Consider the following 25,773-nt stretch of genomic DNA (forward strand, 5'->3'; position numbering starts at 1 on the left):
CCACCCAACGGAGCAAACTACACGAAAATTATATTGTGAATAAGAAGAAGAAGAAGAAGAAGAAGAAGTAGAAGAAGAGGAAGAGGAAGAGGAGGAAGAAGAAGAAGGAGAAGGAGAAGAAGAAGTAGTTCAAAATTTTTGCTATTTTGAAAGGATAGGAAATCCCTCTATTTATAGATAACAAAATGAATTGTAAATAAATGTTATTGTGTCTTATCGAAAAGGTCACAACTCTTTGGACAAGTCACAATTTTTCATAAAAGTCATAATTTTTCATTAAAGCCGCAACTTTTCATAAAAGTCGCAATTCTTCATTAAAGTTGCAACTCTTCATAAAAGTCGCAACTCTTCTTAAAAGTTGCAACTCTTTATAAAAATCGCAACTCTTCGTAAAAGTTGCAATTTTTCATAAAAGTCACAATTTTCATGAAAGGGAAGACTAATTTTGAAAATAAATAAGTTAAAAGGAAATCTTAGTTAATGATGACGCCATGTAGGCGGGCCTACGGTTCTCTTTTATATAAATAAAAAACCAAATATTGAACCTTTTTTGTCTTTAATAATACCAACTTTGGCTTAAAAAAAAAATTAGTAATTTATGATTACAAAAATTACTTTAAATACTTTACTGTTAAAAAAATTAATTGGTTACTTTATTAGTGTTACAAAGATTAGATTTGCTAATTGGTGATCATTAATATAAGTAACCGATAATAGTCCTCAAGGTCTTATTTCACATATGGTTATATGATCACTTCTTTAATTTTTCGTCCAATATTTTGTTTATATAGGGTGTGATATGATAATTTTTTTTTAAATAAAAGAGAATGTAGTACATATCATAAAGAGATTAATGAATTAAAAGTGGAGTTAATACCTCATATGGTCACTCAACTATGCACTTTTCTTTCAGAAAGTCACTCAACTTTCAGTTTTCACTCAAAAGCCACTCAACTATGCACTCTTTCCTCAGAAAGTCACTCAATCTATTTAATTATTTTTTAATTAAAATTTGCTGATATTAATTATTTATATAATAACCAAAAAAAACTTAAAAAATAAAAAATACCATTTAGTGATCCACCCTTCTAAGTCAATCCATTAAAAAAATATATAATCTGAGCCATCTTATTTTGCCCTTAATCCTAAATTATTCACTCTCTTTCTCATGTGCTCCTCTACATTTTTCTTTTTCATTCTCCATTGTTGGTGCCTATCATCTTCTTCCCCTTTGAGCTAGGTTTTAATTTGGGCATCTCGACTTCAAGCTTTATATTATGCAGAAATCCGAATGGACTCTCCTCTTCCTCTATTTCGATTTAGGCATCTTTCATTATAGTCCAAAATTCAATTTGTAAAGATGGAATATGCTACTGAATCAAGGAGAACAACAACTGAATCTCAAATAAACGACTCCACCTCATCTCCCCAATCCCTTTTTCACGAAGATAGGGACCACTACGTTGATAACTCTCGAGAATTGTTTGTTGAGGAAGATGTAATCAAGGCAATGACATTAAAACTACAGATAGCTATTTCATATGTGATATCTTAGACTAGGAGAAGCATAACCTTGTTGCAGTCCATATATCTTTCATAATCTACATACACAACTTGCTTTTAGTTTCTTTTTACTGGCAGTCATCCGAGCAGCAGATCAAGCACTCTTGCTTGACACAGTAGGTAAGGTCATAATGCATATAACATAACACATAGAACGAATGAGTGAAGGTCACACGACCGCAAGTTTTAACAAAATAAGATATAGTGTCATATCTACACTTCCTAACTGATGAGTTGAGGTCACATGACCACAAGTTTTAACAAAATAAGACATTTTATGCAGTTTCATATTAGCACTTCCTAACTAATGAGTCAAGGTCACAAGACCACAAGTTTTAACAAAATAAGACACTTAATATACAGTATCATTAATACTTTCTAGACCTTTTCATCGACGCTTCTCAAACATAATCATTCATAACATTTTTTCTTGTAAAGTCTACCTCTTTTTGATAAGCCTGCCTGAGCACTTTCATCTTGAGTGTGCCGAGCTCCTAGCATACAATCAATACTTTCATCTTAAGCACATCGAGCTCCTTGTATACGATCAACGGTTTCATCTTAAGCACAGTGAGCTCCTCGCAAACAATCACTACTTTCCTCTTGATCATTCTGAGATCCTCACATACAATCATCACTCTTCTCTAGAGCACACTAAGCTCTTCGTGCACAATCAATAGCTTCATCTTGAGCAGACTAAACTCCTCGCACATCATTCACATTTGCAATGTTTGTGCTTCGAACAACTTCATCTTGAACACATTCAACACCAGTTGATTGTTAGCTTGGTTCCTAATTGAAAATTTTAACATTTAAAATCTGCAATTTGATAAACATCTGAAGAAGTATAAAAAAATTAAAATTGAAATCACAACCTGAGTTATGACAGATTGATTTGTCAAATCGACATCCAATTGAGAATTATCCAACATATCATGGTTAAATTGGTCTGAGTATCCCAACGAGACATAATTAGACACTAGGTTTTGAGTTTCAAAAGGTTGTCTTGCTTCATGCACAACAATATTGACATACTTATAGTGACCTCTTGCATTGTGTCCATCTTTTTTTCATATCGAGCACTTTATATGAACAGTCTTTTTTCGATAATTTCTTTAGAGCCAGTTCTTCATCCTTTTTTGCTGACCTTCTTTCAGCTTTCCTTTCTGTTTTTCTAATTTTTCAACTTCCTTTCGTGTTAATTTAGGATTTATCCCTCTCTTCTTTTTTATTATCTTAGGAGGAAGAACCTCACCACCATTCGTTACATCTGGCCAGTGATCTTCGGGGTTGGTTGGGTTAATGAAATTTGAGTACACATTTTTGAAAGTTTCAACCTTGTAGTATACATTCACATAGTCTTCAACTTTATCACTATTTCCATGGATACTAGCCAAAGCATGCGGACAAGACAATCCTGTTCCTACACGTACAACTGTTTTATTGCATATCCACAATATATGGTCCTCCTGGACCCTCAACCGACACCCTTGGTCCACCAGAAAAATTTGGTCTAAACAATGTTGCTTCAAGTCTTATTTGATTCAAATTTTTTTTCAAGATAATACCTTGATACTTGTTAATCCATTCCTTCTTCTTATACAACCTTTTCATAAGCTTGTTCTTTATCATTTCCAATAGAGCTATAATTGGTTTATCCCCTGTATGAAGTATGTACCTACAAATTAAAATATTATTAGAGAATTGATAAGTATGTGTAATACTTTAAATAGATACGAGAACGCACAAGTGCCTATTGAAACTTTCACAAAGGTTATTCAAGAACATGTCACATCTACTATGTGTCTTGAACAATGCTCTAGTCCAGGTCTGAAATGGTCTTTCAGGATGATCAAACCATTTTCTAGCCTTTTTGTCTTCTTGCTCGAGTCTTTACATACAAATCTTAAATTTTACCTCATTACTTGCTCTTGCTGCATTCCATACTAGATCCTTCAGTGCCTTGCCTTTATGTTTCTGCTTAAAATTTTGATACATGTGTCTAACACAATTTCTATGTTCTGCTTCTAGAAATAGTTCTTTAACAACTCCACAACCTAACATTGTGTTCAACAAATCAACCCTACACCTTAACATCTTTCCGTATTGTGCACCCCCATCCCCATAAATCCATTTTAAAGCTTGTTGTTTGGCTCTCCATGCCTTCCTATATTCTATAGTGTAGCCAAGGTCTTTTTGCACCATTGCAATTATTTCAGTAACATTCCAAGTTGGATCAGCTCTAAAAATATTAAAGTACTTCCTTTCAATCCATTGAGGTGTCATATGGAAATTGTCAGATATTGTAGGACCTCTATGATTTATATTCAAGGTTTTGATTTGAATTGTAGGATCACACTTACTTATTGGACTTGCAAAACATGGAGTGGGCACCCAGAATGTTTGCATTTACAAATACATCTTTGTTTATCATTGGTGGTGAAGAATATTTGCCTCATATGTTTAATCCTCCAGTTCATACAAACCTCCTTAAACTGATCAAAGCTAGCAAACTTCAACCCTACTTCTAAAGTAGGATTGTCATTTTCTGCATTATAATCTGTGTATTCTACCTCGTCTTTTGAATCAGTACCCCCCTCCAACAATTCATCAGAATCGTCATAATCTGATTCTGCATTTTGATCCACTTGCGAAATTAAAATTCCAGTAGTGGATGGACCAACACCATCACTTCGACCATTAGAATTTTTTTTGCGTCTACCTTTCGCCTCATACCACGACACTCAATGACAACATCATGCTAATCTTCATCCTCTTCCTCCAAGTTATAATCAAGATCATTGAAATTATTATCATTTACCTCACCAATCATATTATCTTGAATAATACCTATTACATTATCCTTTAAACTCAGTACACTACCACCCCAAACTTCTTCAGTCAACATTATGCTAAAAAAATGTTCACATTGTGATGGTGTTTCCTAAAAACACAGATTAAACACAATGTAGCTAAATATCATAAAACAGATAAAATTAAGGTGCTAAAAATAATAAATCCTTACCTTATTTATTGAGAAAAATCTAATACCCACATGGATAAAGAATCCTAACTTCACTCGTCGTTCCGATTCAATAACAAATAACTAAATAAAAAAAATTTAAGTACACCTTGTGTTGAATGCCTTGAATCGGACCCGTTACAGCAGAAAGAACGGGGGTCTCGCTGCCCGGTCAGCGAGTCGGGGGTCTAGGGGGGCGACGCGCCCCCTGGCCTGGGGTCCGGGGGGACGGAGTCGCCCCCGACCCGACGGTATACAATGTTGTTGTATTGGGCCCTTAATTATCTGTCAATTCTGTATTTTGGGCCCAAGCCTGTTAGGGCGTAGCTTAGCACTATATATAGACGGTATGGCAAATCCTATTCTGTATTATGTTCTTGCCTCTCCATACTAAAATTGCTCCCCCTCTTCCCCGTGGACGTAGCCAATTTATTGGTGAACCACGTAAATCTGTTGTCTTGTTTTTCGCGTTTATATTTTCTCGTATTATCTCGAATTCCGCATAACACCTTGTTTTCTCGAGAGTTAACAGCGTAATGGTCCCTTTTTTCGTGAAACAAGGACTGGGACATGAGTGGAGCTATTTATTTTAGATTCAATTGTTGTTCTCTTAATTCAGTAGCATACTCCATCTTGAGAAGTTGAATTTTGGACTATAATGGAAGATGCCTAAATCAAAATAGAGGAAGAGGAGAGTCCATTCAGATATCAACGTAATAATAGAGCTACAAGTTGTGATGTCCAAATTAAAAGCTAGCTAAAAGGGAAAGAATAGGAGAGGCACCAACAATGGAGAATGAAAAAGAAAAATGTTGAGGAGCAGATGAGAAAGAAAGGAATAATTTAGGATTAACGACAAAATAAAATGGGTCATATTACATTTTTTAATGGATCGAGTTAGAAGGGTGGATCACTAAATGGTTTAAATGATTTTTTTTTTAAAAAAAAATTGGTTTGTTATATAAACAATTAATATCAACAAATTTAATTAAAAAACAATATAATAGATTGAGTGATTTTCTAGGATAGAGTGGATAGTTGAGTGACTTTGAGTTAAAATTCAAAGTTGAATGACATTCTGAGAAAGAAGTGCACAGTTGAATGACTTTTGAGTGAAAATTGAAAGTTGAATGACTTTCTGAGAGAAGAGTGCATAGTTGAGTGACCATATGAGGTATTAACTCAATAAAAGAGATAGCATTTGTCAAATTTATAAGTGATAGTTTAAATATGAAACACATGCTACCAATAGTTTAGATATGAAACAAAAAAAAAGAATAGTTTTAAGTGTGTTTTAACACTCATCTCTAATATTTTGTGTTGGACTATATGTATACTCCCTCAGTTCCACATTGGGAAAATGCACAAGTACCTCCTAGATTATGACCGAAATTTTAGAGACACAACTTAACTAAACTAAGGTATTATTACCTCCCTGAACTTACTCTTTTTGTAATTTTGTGTATTTTTTTTGCTTATGTGGCATACAAATATCTCTCATGAGGCTCAATTGCGAGGAGACATGGAGTGTACCACATAAGACAAAAGGTGCACAAAATTATTAAAAAATATAAGTTCAGGGGTAATAGGACCTTAGTTTAGTTAAGACGTGTCTATGGAATTTCGGTCATAATCTAGGGGGTAACTTGCAGATTTTTCCTTCTATATTAATTAAATCAACTCTTTTTATTTTACATGATTATTAAAAATTCATTGATAAATTGATCAACTTTACTGTTTTGCCCTTTGTTTATATCAATTAGTCTCTTGAAAAAAATGAAATTTTGGCTGTTCAAAATTCCAAAGCCATATTAATGGTAGGGGTAAAACGAGAAAAAAAATAATTAATTTTATCCTAATTAATAAGTGATCAAGTAATATGGAACATATATTTGTAATAAAATGTCTGGTATTGGAAGCAGGTAATACTGTTCTATGTTCACTTTCAATTGTCTCGATTTCTCTTTTTAGAGTCAAACGATAAGAATTTTAACTAACATTTTACGATGTATTTTTTTTTTATCATATTGCTAGGTAAAAAATTGTAAGTTATACTCTCTCTGTCCCAATTTATGTGACTAACTTTTCTTTTTAGTTGGTCCTAAAAAGAATGACACATTTCTATATTAAATAATAGTTTAACTATAAAATGTCTGTTTTATCCTTAATTAAATGATTTAATGTCGTATAAATTTCTATCATTCATTCTGGACCACAAATTCTAAAAATCTTTTTTTCTTTCTTAAATTTTAGTTAAATTGACTTTCAAATAACGCAATATAACAATAAAAAATGGATGGAGGAAACATATATTTTAGAAATTTCCTATAAAATTTCTCTTACTATTCGTATTGGTGAATGTCGCTTTAGTTGGTGGCGTTTGCATAAGCGCGTTGATAGTTAAAGTTGACAAATCAGAATTCATTTTTGCAATAAGAAAAATACTGAAGAGGGATTTTAGAGATGTCAATGGACACAATCATGGAAGAATATGAGTATTCCTTTGATTCTAACACAGACGCAATCGTCTACGGCGTTTCTAATCCTTCTAGATCTGATGAAAGCATGATCTCTGCTCCCAACATTTCGTCATCATCGTCGGAGGATGATGATGACATCATCCACCAGCAGCAGCAACAAATACCAGTTGCTGCTGCAGCTAGTGGTGATGGGACAGATGATTTGACTGTATCATCATGTGCATCTTCTAGTTGGTTTACCGATAATAATAATAATAATAACAATAAGCAGATTGAGCAAAAAGCGGTAATGATATTTAACGTTGATTTTGGGGAACTTTCTCGTCTTGCTGTTTGCAAAAGCTGCGATAATGAGCCAATCAAAGATTCATTAATGTTACATGGGTTTTGGCAAGACGGAACTGCTGATGTTATTCAATTAATTGGTAGGTAACGATGAAAAGTCTAATTTTCTGTAAAAATTTTTTACTCCTGACAATACTTACTTCTGTATTTGGCATATTTAAAGCCTGTCTGAATTGTTTTTATCAAACTTAAATACTATGTGTATTTAGTTTTTTCTGAAATGGCTCGACTTTGACACATTGTAGGTCCGCCCCAGCTAATATATAGGTGGAAACTGAAGTCACAGAGTGATTTTACCAGCTGATCTGGACTCTGGATCATTTGAATTGTTCATGAATTACACATTTGAGTCGCAATAAGGTATCCACAAATGAAACCAACAGTTGTCATAAGTACATATATAACATCGGCATGTTTCTCTATCTTGAATTTATCTATGTTGAACTGTGTGATCATATTTTATTTAAAAGCTTAACCAATTGGTAAGAGTACTTATTTATTTACTTATTTTTTTTCCTAATCACTACTACTAAATGCTTGGTGTAGCCTAAAACTGCATTGAGAAAACAAAAGATCAGGCAGGTATAGTAGATCAACTTACATTGCAGGCTTGCAGCCAGTGGCATAGCGCAGCGCTACACTATACTCAGGGTGTCCAAACGGATACCTTTAGTTGAAAAATTATATTATATATACAAGTAAAATGATATGTTAAATGGTGAAATAACATATTTTAAACGTCATTGAAACAATGAAATGTTATAGCCTAGTAATTCCTGGCATGCCTGAAAACTTTAGGCTCAAGAAGGTCTTGACTTTGAATCTCATTTGTTGCAACAATTAAAGTTTTTTTTGAACACCCTCTATAAAATTTCTAATTTCACCGCTATTTTGGCAAGAAGACACTTATTTACATCTTCTCTATATTGCTATACAACTCTTCAGAAGTCCAATTTTCTCGATTATTTTTTGTTCCTCTCCATTTTCTTGGTTTCATACCATAATGTACTTTCCACGTTTAGAGGGTCTAAATGGTCTTTCAGTACAGAACCTTCTGCGTTCACACAAGGGCCAATACGACTTTCTACCGCAGTTCATCTGAATTCTTTACTTTTAATGTGCACTAATATATAGGTAAAAATATAGGGAAATTGCAATAAGTAATACTTTCTCATCCTCTAGATCTTATTGCAAATGAGTAGATTTGGTGACCATTAATGTAAGAAACCGATAATAGTCCTTTAGGTCTTATTACACTATGATCACTTAATTATCCTTTTTAATACAAAAATTACTAACTTTGAGTTACTAACTAGTCAAACAAAATTTTCACATTTATTTTTATTTGTACATAAATATAGAACTTAAATCTGTGAAATATAAAAGCAAACAAGACTCAAAACATTCCCATAATTTTAAGTTACATGAAATTTCACGAAGAAGATCCATCAAAAACATGAGTTTTCCGAGGACTTTACTTAGAAAATTCACGACAAATTATTAATTTTATATAAAACTATTCATAGCTTAAAAAACGTCTTTATTTGACTAACTAAATTTATATACATCTCAATCTGCCACATGACATTAGGGGTGGGCATTCGGTATTTCGATTCGGTTTCGGGTTTTTTTTTCGGTTTTCGATTTTTGTAAATTGCGTACCGAATACCGAACCGAAATATTTCGGTTCGGTTTTTATTATTTCGATTCAATTTTGTTATTTCGGTTTTTTTAATGGGCCTGCTTAGTTGGGCTTTTAAAAATTTACAATTTTTTTTGTTTGATTTTCAGCTTAATTGGCTAAAAATAGTTATATAAAAAAGTCTTTTACTTTTTAATTTTTATTTTAAATTATAATATTTATTATTTAATATTAATAATTAATATAATATAAATATATATTACAATATAATATATTTCGGTAAACCGAAATACCGAATTACACAAAATTACGTACGAAAAATCGAACCGAAATACAGAAAAATATAAAAATATATATCGAATACCGAATCAAAAATCGAAAAACCGAAACCGAAATACCAAAAAAATTCGATTTGATACGGAATTTTGATTTTCAGGTGTTTATGCCCAGCCCTACATGACATAACAAATAATTTCAAATTTTAGTAGAAACATGATTCTCTTAATAAAAAGCCAGAAGAAGTGCCGAGAACGACTCTAAACTTGATGAACATTTACGATATATGTCACATGTTGCAAGATCGAAAGTGTTCCAGTACTTCCTTCAATCAAAACTTGAAAGTGGTGACAACGGTGGCACATCAAAAATACCATTTCCATCTCCATCCCAAATTGAGGACCAATTTGATGGTGTTAATGTTAATGGATATACCATTTGTTCACTTCTCATTTCCTTATTCACCAAAAATACTTCATTTTCCTCTTCTCTTACCCTTTTCCCACAAAACTTTAAATTCAATTCTTCAATTTCATTATTGACTTGTGAAGTAATTGCCCTGAAATCAACATTAAATATCATTATTGCCTTGGGCTCATCAATCTCCTCATCATTATTCGTAAGCCAGCTGAAAGATGCATTTGTTGGTACAGTCAAATCAACTGTACCAACACCGCCAACAGCAGCAGCAGTTGAGATCATCTTCTGCTGCTGCTGTAGGAAGTCATCGTCTTCATCTTCTTCGGATGAAGACGATGAAGAGGAAGGAATATTAGGATCAGAGATCAAGCTTTCACCAGATCCAGAATCGTAATAAATGCCGTAGATGATTGCATTTGTATTAGAATCAAAGGAATCTGAATCTTCTTCTGTGATTGTGTTCATTGACATCTCTATAAAACTCTTTCTTTTTTTTTTCAAAAATAAATTGTTGGAGTTAACCTTCCTCTTCCTGCTCTGCTATAAAAGAGTGAGGTGTTGGAATTGTCAACTTTTTTTTTTGGTTGGTAGAATAACATTTTTGATCCCTCAATTATTGATTAATTCTGATTTTAGTCGATGTAATAGAACCTATCATATAATTTTTAGTTAAATAAAGATATAATACATGAATATTTCATTTAACTTGATTTAAACTTGCATCTATATCCTTCAATTTTGAGTGCGTACAAGTAGATATTTAAATTTATATAAAATTGAACAAGTATATAGATACACAAGTCCTACATAGCGTAATATACACGTAGAACGCCACACAAAATACAAAATTATCGTTGTAGGACGTCACATACGACTAATGTGTCTATTTATTTAATGGCATAATATATATATATATACATAAATGTCAAGTTACAAGGACAAATTTGTATATTATAAGTGCATTTTCCAGCTGGATTATGACCAATAATAATAATAAAGGCATGTCCAACTTTATTTTATATTTACACTTCTTAAGACCATTAATCAATAAGAAGAAGGGCTCTAATCCCACTCTACTCAACAATATCATCTTTAATTTCTTCTAATGAATAATTAACAACACTAACTTCTTTATCATGGAAAGAACTAATTCCATTTTGCTTATGACATACTTTTGGTTAACTAGAAATGACAATATCTTTAACAAAGAAGAAGACACCCATCAATAGCATTTTCCAGAAAATTGTATAACACGATGGTGCCACAACAGATCCAGGTCAATCAATTTCGGTTCGATTTTGGTTCATCCATCATATACACAACCCCAATAAAGCCATGGATATTTTCATGGCGATATCCGATTCAGGTGAACTCATGTTTCCTTGTTTACATTATGTATAAATAATTCAAGTTTGAAATATCATATAAATAAAAATCAAAATTTTAAATGTTACAATAAATATTTTACAAGTCTGAGACAAATAATCACTCTTCACATGTATTGCCTTATTTATTTGGTCCACTTTTAATTGTTTATTTTGAATTTAGCACTATTCATGAAAAGAACAATAATTAACCTAAAAATATTTTATTATACTCATATTAATATTAAATATAATACAAGTTTAACAAATATTTTTGTTTTTTTCTCTTTTTGATGTCATCTTATATTTTGACCTGCCAATAAGTCAAAAGTTGTTGATAACCTCGAAATTTTAGTGATTGTTTTCACATAGTCAAAAGTTGTTGATAACTTCGAAATTTTAGTGATTGTTTTCACATTTCTTTTCCTTATATATATAAAAGTCTAATCTTTAATTTTTTCTTTATTTTTAGAGGCTGATCCGCAATCAATATTGGAGCTAATAGATATCTCAAACTTATACACGTCAAAAATCATCTCCAGGTAATTAATGGAAATGAAAATTAAAAATAAACAATGAAATGGGAGGGAAAAATAAAAAAGCAAAAAGCAAAAAAAGACTGAATTATTTTGTTATAATATCTGCGTCCTGTGCAATACCTCACAAACCTCACAAACCAATAGGAGAGGTAACCTACATTAGGCAAGTCCGATGCGATACTCTTGCTTTTATTGGCAAGGGGTTTCAAACTTGAGACCTCCGACTTAGAAGTCTCAACTTTCAAGCTCAAACCATTGGATCATCCCAAAGTTACGCTTTTTTTTCTTACGCTACATAAAAATGATTATTAACGACAAGTAATTCTTAAGTGTCACTAAAAATACATATTTAGTATATGTCCCTAAAGCTTTTAACGACATTAATTCTAATGATACTTAACTAATATCGATAAAGATTTAACACTCTTTATTAATGTCAACACTTAATGCCGCTACAAGTTATTTTTGTTGTAGTGTTATTTATCCTTCCTTTTGATGAGGTTAAAAATAAAACTACTTTACGTTTTCTAATAGAATAATTTATGATTAATTAGAAGGATAATAGTAAGTAACCTTAAATTTCTGTTTGAAATATTTTTTCTTAAAAGATGTGCCGTAATAACCCAACAATTCACTTAATATGGACTAAAAAGAGTATTTCGTGGCATATTTTATAGTGATTGTTGTTGAAATCATTTTGTATTTGTCAAATAAATTTCTAAAGTTTCAAAATGATTTCTCCTTGCAGTTGTATATGGAAATCGTATTTTTATATTATAATTAGAGCGGTTATTTGTGATAAAACCTCGACTCAAAAAAAAGAATAATTCAAAGCAAATAAGATTGAAGATAAAAAGTAATTTTAGAAAAAGAGAAAAGTTTGCTTATAAAAGTATATATCATAATTTTATTGTACTTTTCCCCTAACTAATATACACATGAGTTCCAATATGACTTCAAGATCTAATATTTTTCCTGAATTTATGGTCTTCCGCTATTCCATATACATTTACTAAAAGCTTATAATCAGCCAAGTGAATAAAAAAAGACTAAAGTTCGCGATTAAGTTATTTTTCAGCTCTTGTCATTGCTCACAACGTGTCTCTTTTGGATTTAAAAACGATTTCGAATATGTCATTCTTGGACAAATACATGATTTCTTCGGTTCTAAAATTTGTTTCAAGTCAAAATCCAATTCAATCATCCATTTAGTGATTTAGATATAAATCTCACAACATTCTTGATTTTGAGTTTCATCATCAATAAACATACATATTTCGATGTGCTTGATTCATGAAAAAAAAATGACATCTTTGAATTTTGTCTTTTAAAATAGTGATAAGATGGCAGATCTTTGTTGGGTCATTTTCTTTGTATGTTTTTCTTGTCTTTTCAGAATATTTGATGCAAGTATTGGGGATATCGATCCATTGTACAGGTAAATATTTGATCATTTTCATCTTATTTTTTTGCGCGTTAATAACGTTCCCTTTTCACTAAAATCATTTAAGTATCTACTTATATACACTCAAAATTAAAGATCATACTTGTCAGCTGATGTCAAGTTAACAGTAGTCATGTTAATGTATCATGTTCATATTAAATCATTTTACATATATACATGATATGAATCAAAACTATTGAGTTTTATTTTAAAAGGCTACCTCTTCATTTTCTCACATTCAAGTTTAAACACAAATTGTCGTTAATTCCAAGAATTCATTTATTTGTGTTTCATCATCTAGCACATTATTTAAAACATGACCACTTCTAAATTTTTGAATTTTTATGAGTGTAGGGCATGTATTGTGCAATGTGAAAAGACTGGATGTGCTGGAGAAATATGCTTACAACATTGCAAATATTCTTTAGATGGCTCTTTATTAAATAGCCAAAAAGAGCCTCTATACATGCAATTGAATCAAAGGGATTGTCCAAGTGATTGCAAGTACCATTGCATGGTTCAAAGAGAGAAAAAAAGATCTTCACTTGGATTTGGACCTGTCAAATATTATGGTAAATGGCCATTAAAAAGAGTATTTGGACTTCAGGTTTGTAATTTTATGAATCTTGGACCTAAGTTTTATACGTTAGTCACAATTATTTACACAATCGTGTAACTTGTTAGATAGTTGTAAATAAATCTCTATGATAAACGTTAACTCACAGATTGATAAAAATAATACAACAAAAATGCAAGGGTAGGTTGCTACTATAAGATATGCTACGTACACCCTGCATGTTAGTTATGTTACGTGTTACTATTTAGGATGGAATTTTTAGCCTTTCAATGATACACTTTTAGAAATACAAATCCTTTTAGTGATATACTTGAATTATGTTTTATTAATATTGAATTTCCATCATTAATTTGTATATTTATTGGTTTCTTTAATACATAAATTTTTACGTCATATATAGCTAACATGTTATAATTTTTACGTGTAATGTCAATGTATATAACTTAATTTTATTATCTTGACTTTCCAGGAGCCTCTCTCAGTTGCTTTCTCAGCACTTAATCTTGCAAAGAATGTCCAAGGATGTTTGTCATTTTTCAACCTAAATAAGAAGAGATCCTATAATTATGCTGCTTTGTGGCATATTTATGGCTTCTTGTCTGTAAATTCATGTGTTTGGAGTGTTGTTTTCCACAGCAGGTGAGTTTATTTGTCATAATTAAGGTGTCAAATGGACGGGTTGAACTGATAAAGTTAAAGACGATTTATAATGAATGCGAGTTTATAAAGTGGTGGGGTCCATTACTTGTCAAACTAAAGTTATTTGGATTAAGATGAGCTAAATAGTAGGTCAAACGTGTCAATATTCGTTATAAATATGTGTGTGAAAAAATAAGTATAGATACATTTCAAAGCCCACTTTTTCTACTCAAAGATCCAAAATTTTGACTCCGTCACTATACTCTGTGTAAGTTGTTATTCAATATTTTTTTCATAATAATAGAGAATTTGTATTTGATTCATCTAATTTTATTACAGAGGCATGGAAATTACAGAAAAGTTAGATTGCACATCTGCTGTGGCATTACTTGGATTTTCACTAATTATATCAATACTAAGAAGTTTCAACATAAATAATGAGGCTGCAAGAGTATTGGCTTCTTCTCCACTCTTTGCCTTTACAATTACTCATATTTTGTACCTCAACAACTATCAAATGGACCATGGTAATTTCACCATCTCATTATTTTTTCTACTTCTTTATTGTATCACACAAATATTATGTAAAGTGAGTTGTTGACGTGACTATACTTACCTCCAACCAAGGGGTACGTGGAGCTAGAGCTTTAGTTACAGATTCGACAGAACTTATTGGTTTTGTCCAAGACTCTTTATTTGTGTTCAAAAAATCCGCTTAATATGCATAAACAATTTGTCCAGAACCATAAACTCAAAATTCTGAATTCGCCCCTTCTTTGTCACGTGCATAATAAGACTATACTCATCTATGTTTTTGCTATGAATATTACTCTTCACATTTGATATTTGATACTTATTTTGAAACTTTTCTCAGGATGGAATACAAAAGTTTGTGTTACAATGGGTGTTGCTCAGCTTCTAATTTGGGCAATTTGGGCTGGAATTAGTCAACATCCATCTAAAAGCAAAATATGGACAGTTGTTTTTGGGAGTGGAGTTGCTATGTTCTTAGAGAATTGTGACTTTCCTCCATATGCAGGACTAATAGATGCACATGCACTTTGGCATGCCACAACAATTCCTCTTACTTGTATTTGGTGGAGTTTTATCCAAGATGATGCAAAGTACCAAACATTTGACCTAAACAAGAAACAAAAATAGTGTTTTTCAATGAGGGGTGGAACTAGAAGGCAACGTACGGTTCGATTAGAGCTAGTAAGATTGTCCTGAATCTTGTATTTGTGTTAAGAAATTCGTTGAATATGTACAAGTTTTGAATTTAGAGTTTAGTTTTTAGCGCTTGAAGTTGAAGTTATGGATCTATGTCGATTTAGAAGGTAATTTTTTTGTTGCAACTTGCAAGAAGAGGACTACTATGTCTCATGATTTCAAGATTTGTTGAATTTCAAGGGCTGAAAACATAGTTGTGCTTCATATTCTTGGATGCAAATTATCTTAAATTTTGTAAAAAGATTATTGAGCATGTTTGGATATGATTATAAAAATCAGAACACAGATATTTAAGGATAAGTAGCAAATTAGAGTTCAAATCCTAAACTTATTTGCAAATTAAAATTGATGTGAATTACCATATTTACATTACATCCTATAGTACTCCTAATTCCATTGCTGCCCAAAATTGTTTCAAAGGATCTCTTTTGGATTACGAATAGTGACGGATCCAGAATTTTCATTCAGGGGGTTTGAAAAATAAAAGTATAAATGTGTAAATAAGCCGATAATTTTTTTTAAAAAAGAAATGTGACCCTGAATTCTATTGGATCTAAAACCACACTTTTAACATGTTTTTTTAAAAAAAATACTAAAAAAAACGGACTGGAACTAAAAAAAATTGAAACTAAAAAAAGTAAAAAGGAAAATGCTAGCCAAGGGATTCAAACCCTGGACGTCACACATAGTTTCAAAGGAAATTACTATTGGGCTATCTCATTTTTCTTATCATTGAGAGGGTTCAAAATATATATATTCACATAAATACATAAATTTTACCTTATATATACTATGTAATTTCTTACCGAGGGGGTTCGAGTGAACCCCTAGCTTACCTGTGGATCCGCCCATGATTACGAACATAACAGGATTAGTAAGATAAGACATGGATCCACCCATGATTACGAACATAACAGGATTAGTAAGATAAGACATAGCTCCTTGTTTATACTTTTTCTTTTATAATGACAAAGTAAAAAGAGCCATTTTTTGGGTATCTTATTTTGTTTGGATTGATTGTGTCAACTAATGTTAGTTGGTTCATTTTGTTTGCGTTTTGGTATTACAGTTGAAAAGCTTGTTTTTTATCAAACTTTTTGGATACACAAAACTCTTTTTAAAAGCTTGATTAAATACAAATTTATATTCTAATATTAACTAAATATTTTAAAAAATTAATTAGTCCAACACAAACTGCGACTCTACAAAACTACTTTCTCGATTTTCACGATCTGCATGACTAGACTACTTGCGCTATAATTCACTTGTAAAAGTTTGAATGTATTATCCTCCAAAAATAATGCATTTTCTGAGGATTTCATCATGTCAACAATATTTTCTTTTGACAGTCCGAGCAACATAGATTTTAGTTCAGCTTTGGAAGAAGACAAGACATAGTTCTAAAGAATGGCAATGTCCACTGACAGAACAGAAGACAATAACCAGAATCTGGGAAGACAGATCAAAAGTAAAGAGAAGAGAAGATTCATATCTTGACCACACCATTTATGAAATCGTTTCGTTGAGTTACCTGAGGTACAGGACGACTCCCCGGGGGACTATGTTCATAAATTTAGGACCTTTAAGGTTTCATGCCAACTCTAAAACCACACAAACAGGACAACTGCATATTTTGGTACCATAATCACTGTCCAAACGCTACGATTGTTTCTCTGGCTACTGTAAGTTCAACTTATTATGTTTGATATTTTAGATAAAGTGTGAATTATGTTTATACGCTATCCTAATATCTCATAAAACGACCTTGAGTCGCAACTCATGCCATTACAGCTTCTTGTGAAACACACTAATATTTGCAAGTGATGCATAACAGGATCGATAACCTGCACAACCACTGTCATCCGAGCATTCTATCAACACATCACTAACGAGCCAGTAACTACGTTTTCAAACAAAACTATGTGTATCAATCAGTAGCATACCAATTCAATCAATTCCATTATGACACGAAACATGGCTAGTAACTGCATTCTCTTTAAACATGTTCCTAAGCCGATAACTTCTGAACTCATTTTACATTTCGAGATAAAGAGATAATCAAATAGTAGCAAGCCAGAATAACACCATATGAAAAAGAAACCTCTTCTTTTGCCATAAATTTACAAAATTTCTTGAACAAAAGGTAGTAATACTACTATATGAGCGAAAAAAAGCTACTACGGAAATCTAAACTCAAAACTCAAACCATATACAGTTTAACACATTTACTCATAGACTTTGAAGAGAATGCTCAAGTACCAACCTCATACGACGAGCCAATACTTTCAACTCCGCGACTCTTTGTTCCTTCCACCTCTCTTCAAACTCGTTCGAGCTTGTTTCCTTCATAACAGCACCAAGATTTGATCTTTCTCCATTTCTAAAATCTTTCAAACACTCATCAAACACATCCATTACCACTTTTGCAGCAGTATCCCCAACACCAAATTCAATTCCAACTGGAACCGGACCATTCACACGACTAAATTCAACGCGTTCATCCCCTATCTCCCCTGTATCCAATTCCACATTCACCTCACTCAACTTCCCATCTTCATCATCAAACTCAACATTACCATCATTCTCTTTATCTTCTTCACCCTGTTCCACTTCCTCATTCACTGAAACACCATTACAGTTCGACCCATTCTCATCTTGGTAAGGAACAATACCATATCGATTTGGGTCATAAATATTCGGCAAAAAACTAACCTTAACCCCAACCAAATTCGATTTCTTCGATTTCTCAGCATTAAAAGGCGATGTATCAGAAAAATCAGGATGCCATAGCTGTTTCGATAGATCATACAAAGCACGATCATGAGGAGACAACAACGACCTATCTAACCCTTTACTCAAACGAGAAGAAATAACCCGAAACTTCTTCCGAAGCCTACGAAGCTTCTCTGAAAGCTGAGATTTCGTATAAGGCTGCGACATAGTATTCGAAAAACGAGTATAGAAAACATTAAGATCACGAGGGAAGAAGAGATTTTCCGATGACCCATCAAGTAGACCTTGAAGAAACCGGATCTCATCCGGTTCAGTCCATATTCTATGAAATTTGAATGGTGGGTCCGAACCCATTTCTCCAACTCCTCCATTGGCATCACCGGCGCCGGCGCCGGTAAAGGGGTCGTCGGTTGCTTTGCGTTTGACAGGGAGTTTATTAGGAGAAGAGGGTAAAATGGGTTGAGTTATTTGGATTGATTGAGAAAGAGGAAGAGTGGAGTCCATGGCTATATGATTAAGGGCTGAACCATTGAAGACGATAACAGTGCTATTGTGTTCATGAATTTGAGATTTTGATTAATTTTGTGATTTGGTTTTAATTTGGTTTGAGCGTTACTTTCGGTTTAGGGTTAAGACTTTGTAAAAAAGGAATTAATTTTAGTTAATGACTAATCTAATCAAAATTTATTACTAGTAAAATAGACAGGTTAAGTAATTGGATATTATTATTTGCAAATATTGAATTTATCATATTTTCGAGAACCAATTTGAATTTACGATTGATCTTATTATAAAAGTTAGTTATCTTATAAATAGGTTGTTGGAGTAGTATAGTGACACGAAGGGAGACTTGTATATGGTGATTATTGATCTAAAAAACAAAATATTCATATGATGGTCCTTTGATGATGTTTGAAATTTAAAGGTGTATATGTGATGTATACTAGGAATTAGAGCTCTTGAAATGGAATTGATCCGCGAGGTCGGTTCAATTCTTGAATTAAGTGAGGTTAGGTTTAATTTTTGGGCAACTTTTATATATAGCAAATAAAAAATTCATATTTGTATGCTATAGCAAACTTTGCATAATTGCGCTCCATATCAAACATAAAACTGTATAATTCGCTATACATATACAAGTGTATAATTCGCTGGCCTAAATTGTATAATTCGCTGGTCTATTTCGCTGCAATTGTATAATTTGCTATCCTATTTTACTGCAATTGTATAATTCGCAATTGTATAATTCGTTGACCTTTTTCTCTGCAATATTTGAAGTAAAATGTTTGTAAATTGTATAATTAAGTGTATAACACGAAGATATATATTTTTGCATGTGTATATACAATTTTCTCTCGCTTTATACAAAACAAAAACATAATTATACACTTCTGTATATAAAGCGAGAGAGGCGAGCGAGAATGGAGAGTGGCGAGCGAGATTTCTGGGAGAGAGACGCTGGCAAATTTTAGCTAACGTTTGCTATGGAGCACAATTAAATCAAACCCTAACTATTCTATTTATTTTAGGTTATTAGTTTGCTATTATATATAATTTTCCCTTAATTTTTTTGGCCCATTTAGAAATAGAACTTTTTAGTCCAGCATCACTTGATCCTTTAGCTTTGTAGGCCCAATCCGCAAAGCTCAGAGTTCAACATATATATATATATATGTTGACTAACATCACTTGATCAACATTTTCCGCTAAATATTATGTTGACTATTGTGAATTTTGGTAAGCATTCACCGAAGTGTGAGATTTATAAATGTATTTCTGTAAGTATTTACTGAAGTGTGTGATTCATAAACGGAAGAAAAATTTGTATGTATTCATGTCGTATTCATGGACGTCAACATTTGATACTCTTAGATACTCCTTCTAAGAGAGTAATATTAATCATTTTTTGGTTGAAGGGCCCCGCTTAGGGTTAGGTCGAACCGCTATATTATTGACCCTTTAATTAAAAAGGTCAGTCCGCCCCAACCCATTTAATTCTCTAGCCCATTAGAGTTGGATTGGGTCAGCCCATTTTGACAGCTCTACTACGAATACATGAATATGAGTGATGACGACAAAGATCTGAGTTAAGATAGTGAAAGATGAATCACATCATTTTCTCATCGTGATGAGATTGCAATTTGAATCAATCTTTAGTTTGTTCCTATTTATACAAGTGTTTGATGAATTGATGTGACATTTAATAAGAAGTGTGGTGATGTATGTTATTCACGAATAATATAATATTAATTGATGAGATATGTGATAGGGTTAACGAGATATTGGAGTTTAAAAATCGAGAAGTTACGGACTAAGTGGGACTTTCAGGAATGCAAGTTCAATGAAGATCAAAACATTAGTCATACTCGAGAAAGGAAGCTGAAAGTACCTTTGTTCCATAATTCAATGAGGCATTGAGACTGGAGATGATGTTGCACATCGTATTGGAGCAAAATGGATGAATCATCTAGGGTACTTTGCGGTTAGAATATGATTGTCAAAATTTAAAGGTGAATTTTATAAAGTGATGATTCGACATATTTTGTTTTATGTTATAAAGTGTTGACAAACAAAAAATGTTCATGTAAAAAAAATTTGCATGCAAAGACGAGGAATAAAAAGAAAGATATGCCATAGAGAGGGAATATAGCATTTGACTTATTTTAAATAAAAAATTTAACTTAAAATAAATATTTTAATTATTTTTTATTCTTTTACTCAATACTATAAAAATACGCAATAAAGTTACACAAAAAAACTATTTTTTTTATCTTCAAAATCCTGAGTTAAGCCAATTCATCCAAACAGTTCAGCTCTTCCTCCCCAACTCGCCGTCTCCACCGCGACGCCGCCGCCCTACCTACCCTCCCATCGGCAGCGCCACTCTGCATCGCCGCCCCCATTCTTGGTATAATTCCCCTTCTTCTATCTGCGTAAATGAAGCTCTGCTGTCATCCTCTTCAATCAGCCATGAAGATGAAACTACCTCTTTGAGCTTCAAATGGGGAAAAAAATGAACCTATCACCTCGTATAATCTCCCCTTTAGCTTCCAATTTACTCACAAAAACTTCCCATTTCTACACTCAATTCCACCAAAATCCATATTCAACTCATTCACTCCAAGCTCTTCAAAATTCCCCCAATTCGAACAACCCCATCATCACTTCTATATGTAATTCACTACGCAGAGGAGAAAATTGGCAAGTCTTAACAAAAAAGTTTCAATCTTTTCACTTTACTGACCCAATTGTTCAAGAAGTGCTCTTACAGCTCAAAGAACCTCATGATGCCAAAAATGCCCTCAGTTTCTTCCATTGGTCAGCAAAAAGTTTTAATTCTCGACATGGGGTTTTCATTTATTGCATTATAATTCATATTCTTGCTAAATCTAAGCTTGTTAGACATGCCAATGCGTTGATTGAATCTGTTTTGAGGAAAGAATCAGGGGTTGATGAACATGTGTTTAGTGTTCTTGATTGTTTAATTGGAAGTTATAAATTAGCTGATTCGTGTTCGTTTGTGTTTGATTTGTTTGTGCAATGTTGTGCTAAGTTGAGAATGATAGATAAGGGTCTTGATGTTTGTAAATTGTTGGATGGAAATGGATTTATGCTTAGTTTAATTAGTTATAATACTCTGCTACATGTCGTGCAAAAGTCAGAAAAGACTTCGATGGTTTGGGGTATCTATGAGTATATGATTGAAAAAAGGATATACCCGAATGAAATGACAACTAGAATTATGATTAGTGCTTTGTGCAAACAAGGGAGGTTACAGAGATTTTTGGATGTTGTGGAGAAAAGTCATGGAAAAAGATGTCGACCTGGGGTTGTTGTGAATACGTGTTTGATATATGGGATGATTGAGGAAGGTAGAATTGAAGACGGGTTGAGGTTGATGAGGAGAATGTTGCAAAAGAATATGATACTTGATACAATTTCTTGTTCGTTGATCGTTCTTGCAAAGGTGAAGATGAGAGATCTGGAGTCTGCTTGGGGGGTTTATGATGAAATGCTTAGGCGGGGTTTTGAAGGGAATGCACTGGTGTACGATTCATTCATTGGGGCATATTGTGAGGAGAAGCGGATAGATGAAGCGATTAAGTTGATGGACGAAATGGAGTGTTTGAATATGAAACCATTTAGTGAAACATTTAATCACCTGATTAAGGTTTGTTCAGAAGTGGGAAGATTAGAAGAAAGCTTGAAAATTTGTGATAAAATGATAGGAAATGGGCTCCTTCCTAGTTGTTTATCTTTTAATACGCTTGTTGCCAAGCTTTGTGAAAATGGAAGTGCAAAGTGTGCTGATAAGCTATTGACTACTCTAATGGATAAGGGTTTCATTCCAGATCAAAGCATCTATAGTTACCTCATTGTTGGTTATGCCAACGTCGGTGACGTTGAGGGAGCACTTAAGCTTTATTATGAAATGCAATATAGGTCGATCTCTCCTAATACTTCTATTTTTGATTATTTAATTATTGCTTTGTGTGAATGTGGGAGATTGAAAGAAGCGGACGAATTTCTATCTTTAATGATTGGTCAATCCTTGACACCAAGCATTCATGTTTATAAGAAATTGATCGCAAGACACTTGGAGAGGGGTGATGAAACAAGGGCTAATTATCTGTACAGACAAAGACGTACCGAGATTGACAACATACAATAGAATATTTCTGAGCTTTCTACTTTATTTGCAATGCTATCTTGTTGTATCAGTAAGCAGATTAAAGTTGCTTCGCACAACTTCCTTTGTGATGGCATTGGTGAATGTTTGTGGCAGGTTGTAACGTGATCAATATTTATCCATTGCACATGCATATACCTTCTACCCCTTGCCTGCTTGTTCTAAATATGTTATTTCTTTTTCTAGTACTGGATGGATGAGAGTGATGGTACAAGTGATTCCGTACTAAAGCATAAACCTATCTGGCGCTACTTATAACCCGAAGTGGAAGAAGGAGAAGAAAAGAACAGTAGAAAAGAAGAAACAAGGTGATCTGCACGGCACATATGGTACCAAAGTCTTTCAAGTGTGAGCGCAACAATCTATTATCTCATGCCTTTTATCGATTGCTTATAATTGTTGTATTGATGCCACTTCTCTCTCTCTGATATTTAACATTGCCTTTTGATACTAAATAAACACATCAGAAATATTGCTATACAAATCGATTGTACTATTTTTCTTATAACTGAGAAATCACCGAGGAGCAGTGGTGCATGGCTCAATACTCGGTGGATAATAGGCCTGCTCATCTACCCTTCTCCATTTAGATACCAAGGTTGATCTGTTGCAAGGTTCGAACCAGTGACATGTGCCTACTTGGGAGCTAAATTGATAGTGCAGCTTTCTTTCTTTGCTCAGTGACCAATTACTAGTTCTACTAAAAGACTTGTCTTCAATTTTCAGGAGTTTGTGTGTATTTTATGAGGAACTTTTTTACATATTGCACTGAATGGTTAGATATGGTCATCAAATGTTTCTGCTTTAATCATTGAATTGATCTTTGATATTGGACATCATGGACAACAATAATAGCATATTACACTATGCCCGTAGTCGTTTTTTTATTTATGTGATGATTAAGATTGATGAATTAAAACAAACTTGTACTGCATGCTGGTCCATTTTTACATAGTTGGCCTAAAGCAATATTATTGCTGAATTATTAGAGGATATATATCAGAAAATGCCAAAAAAAGCATCACCTTTGATAGACTTGTAAAACAAAAGGAGTTGTCTTTGATACATCTCTCTTCTATTTGGTAGTTCTGATTATTTCTTGTGAAGTTTGATTTTTTTTTCTTCTGTTCGTTTGACAATGAATGGAAAAAAATATAACTAAGTCTTAATCACAACCTAGTCAGGGTCGGCTATGTGAATCCTCACCACCCCTTTCGGTTCATCTAGACATATCTCCATCATATACTCAATAAGTCAAGTTCTCTTAACTAAACCTTTATCAAAAAACAAAAATTTAAAAATCAGATTCTCTACCTTTTACACTGACATAAAAATCCCCCAACAAGATCTAAAAACCTAGATTCCACAAGATCTTTTTCCTATTACCGCCATTGTGAACGATAGTGCCATGCTCTAACAATCTCCTCCTTGTTTACAGGTTTGTTCTGTCTTTAGCAGATATGGATGAACATCTTATAATGGAAGACGGAAGTCTTGTTTGGACATGTAAAGATGTAGTTATTGTACTCCAACATCAGAATGATAAGATACCTTTGAGGTACGTGAAGCTTTTACTTAGTTTGCTTTGCCTTGTTTATCTTGTTTGTTTTGGTGTCCTTCAATATGACTTTCTACTGTATACTACAATCATGGAACTATTTAAAAGGATATTGATGACTTCTGATCTCCAACCAATCTAACTTTTCTGCTAATTGGATTGACTATATAAAACGAATATAGAGGAAATGTCATTGAGAACCACACTCCACGTATATAGCGAGATTTTAATACCCTCGCCTCCCTCATATTCTCTTGTATTCGGCCTTTAGGCATCTAAAATATTTTTCATGCAATTTCTCTAGACTATTGTTCTGCTTATCAGAAGTGTTCTTATGATTTGGTGTTGTCTAATACATTTATGAGAAACACGAAATGTGGTAAAAGAAGTCAACCTCAAATTATTTCTCATTAGGTGAACTTCCAAACCTTCGATTAAATTTTTCTGATATTTATTCTCCTTGCATGCATCACATTCGTGATCTTTACTTGCTTCCTGTTCGTATTTGACCTCAAATTACTTGCTTCCTGTAATTCGCATAAAATAAACTCTCATCATTTACCATCACCTGCAGAGGAACATAATATGTGCACGTGTTGAGTCAGCCCTTCACCGGATCAACGAGACATCAGAGGTACTTCATTTGTACCAAACACACCCTATATCAATATATATAGTCTTCATTTCTGCATTTTCCTTATTAGCACAGTCCACAATCTTAGTTCTGGTAGTCCATGAACTCTTTCATCACACTATCTCCAGAGTCAGCTTTCTTTTAGGAATCAAAAGATCACCTCGACTTTTGTTCGACCTTAGTTAGTTAGTTGTTATCTCTAATATGACTAGTTTGTCACCAAGTTTTTAGATGTCTGCCTTACAATCCACAGAATCGTTTCAAGCTTTGTGGTTGGACTCTTCAAAAATATCAACAAGTGCGCATCGGATCCAACATGGATGCAACAACTTTCCATCTATTATTTGAGTGTACTTATTCTGCAGCTACATGGATTTGATGAACAACTTCCCATCTATTATTTGAGTGTGCTTATTCTGCAGCTACATGGATTTGATGGTATCCTGGAGCTTGTCAAGCTCATTATTGTGGAGATATTATATACAGAGACGGAGTCAGCATTTGAAGCTTATGAGTTCTACATTTTGTTTTTGTTAAGATGAATTCTTCCAAGTTTGATGACAAAAGGTTTATTTAGCAAAAGAGAAAATGGCCAAACGCAACCCCCCCCCCCCCCC

The 25,773-nt window shown here is 33.1% G+C and overlaps 6 protein-coding genes across 6 annotated transcripts; 4 read left to right on the forward strand and 2 right to left on the reverse strand.

Moving 5' to 3' along the window:
- The first annotated feature begins 6,950 nt into the window (after positions 1-6,950).
- Positions 6,951-7,889, forward strand: LOC107020044. Its single transcript, XM_015220383.2, has 2 exons — positions 6,951-7,490; positions 7,656-7,889. Exons 1-2 carry the CDS (start codon positions 7,049-7,051, stop codon positions 7,712-7,714), a joined length of 501 nt encoding a protein of 166 aa, XP_015075869.1. The 5' UTR covers positions 6,951-7,048; the 3' UTR covers positions 7,715-7,889.
- A 1,766-nt stretch (positions 7,890-9,655) lies between these two features.
- LOC107019757 lies at positions 9,656-10,219 on the reverse strand. Its single transcript, XM_015220131.1, has one exon. The coding sequence runs from the start codon at positions 10,217-10,219 to the stop codon at positions 9,656-9,658; it is 564 nt and encodes a 187-aa protein (XP_015075617.1).
- A 2,504-nt stretch (positions 10,220-12,723) lies between these two features.
- LOC107019759 (post-GPI attachment to proteins factor 3-like) lies at positions 12,724-15,745 on the forward strand. Its single transcript, XM_015220132.2, has 5 exons — positions 12,724-13,089; positions 13,450-13,702; positions 14,142-14,311; positions 14,651-14,838; positions 15,186-15,745. The coding sequence occupies exons 1-5, from the start codon at positions 12,995-12,997 to the stop codon at positions 15,470-15,472; spliced, it is 993 nt and encodes a 330-aa protein (XP_015075618.1). The 5' UTR covers positions 12,724-12,994; the 3' UTR covers positions 15,473-15,745.
- Positions 15,746-17,628: 1,883 nt separating this feature from the next.
- On the reverse strand, positions 17,629-19,020 carry LOC107019100 (probable transcription factor At5g28040). The gene has a single exon (XM_015219678.1). It carries the CDS (start codon positions 18,776-18,778, stop codon positions 17,771-17,773), a length of 1,008 nt encoding a protein of 335 aa, XP_015075164.1. The 5' UTR covers positions 18,779-19,020; the 3' UTR covers positions 17,629-17,770.
- Positions 19,021-21,025: 2,005 nt separating this feature from the next.
- Positions 21,026-25,732, forward strand: LOC107018531. Its single transcript, XM_027917288.1, is given in 4 exon segments — positions 21,026-23,210; positions 23,212-23,312; positions 24,403-24,522; positions 25,410-25,732. Coding segments are annotated over 4 exon segments (564 nt in total). The 5' UTR covers positions 21,026-23,156; the 3' UTR covers positions 25,699-25,732.
- LOC114073841 (pentatricopeptide repeat-containing protein At1g66345, mitochondrial) lies at positions 21,288-22,946 on the forward strand. Its single transcript, XM_027916897.1, has one exon. It carries the CDS (start codon positions 21,288-21,290, stop codon positions 22,944-22,946), a length of 1,659 nt encoding a protein of 552 aa, XP_027772698.1.
- Positions 25,733-25,773: the final 41 nt, after the last annotated feature.

The sequence above is a fragment of the Solanum pennellii genome, chromosome 5 (genome assembly GCF_001406875.1).
Source record: "Solanum pennellii chromosome 5, SPENNV200".
Lineage (NCBI taxonomy): Eukaryota > Viridiplantae > Streptophyta > Magnoliopsida > Solanales > Solanaceae > Solanum > Solanum pennellii.

What these genes read in the sequence shown, in the direction of transcription:
- LOC107020044 (XM_015220383.2), top strand. Translation starts at nt 7,049, where the DNA reads ATGTCAATGGACACAATCATGGAAGAATATGAGTATTCCTTTGATTCT. An exon ending in TGATGTTATTCAATTAATTG is followed by an intron (nt 7,491 to 7,655) that starts GTAGGTAACGAT and finishes GACACATTGTAG; the next exon opens with GTCCGCCCCAGCTAATATAT.
- LOC107019759 (XM_015220132.2), top strand. Translation starts at nt 12,995, where the DNA reads ATGGCAGATCTTTGTTGGGTCATTTTCTTTGTATGTTTTTCTTGTCTT. An exon ending in AGTGTTGTTTTCCACAGCAG is followed by an intron (nt 14,312 to 14,650) that starts GTGAGTTTATTT and finishes ATTTTATTACAG; the next exon opens with AGGCATGGAAATTACAGAAA. An exon ending in CAACTATCAAATGGACCATG is followed by an intron (nt 14,839 to 15,185) that starts GTAATTTCACCA and finishes AACTTTTCTCAG; the next exon opens with GATGGAATACAAAAGTTTGT.
- LOC107019757 (XM_015220131.1), bottom strand. Translation starts at nt 10,219, where the DNA reads ATGTCAATGAACACAATCACAGAAGAAGATTCAGATTCCTTTGATTCT.
- LOC114073841 (XM_027916897.1), top strand. Translation starts at nt 21,288, where the DNA reads ATGAACCTATCACCTCGTATAATCTCCCCTTTAGCTTCCAATTTACTC.
- LOC107019100 (XM_015219678.1), bottom strand. Translation starts at nt 18,778, where the DNA reads ATGGACTCCACTCTTCCTCTTTCTCAATCAATCCAAATAACTCAACCC.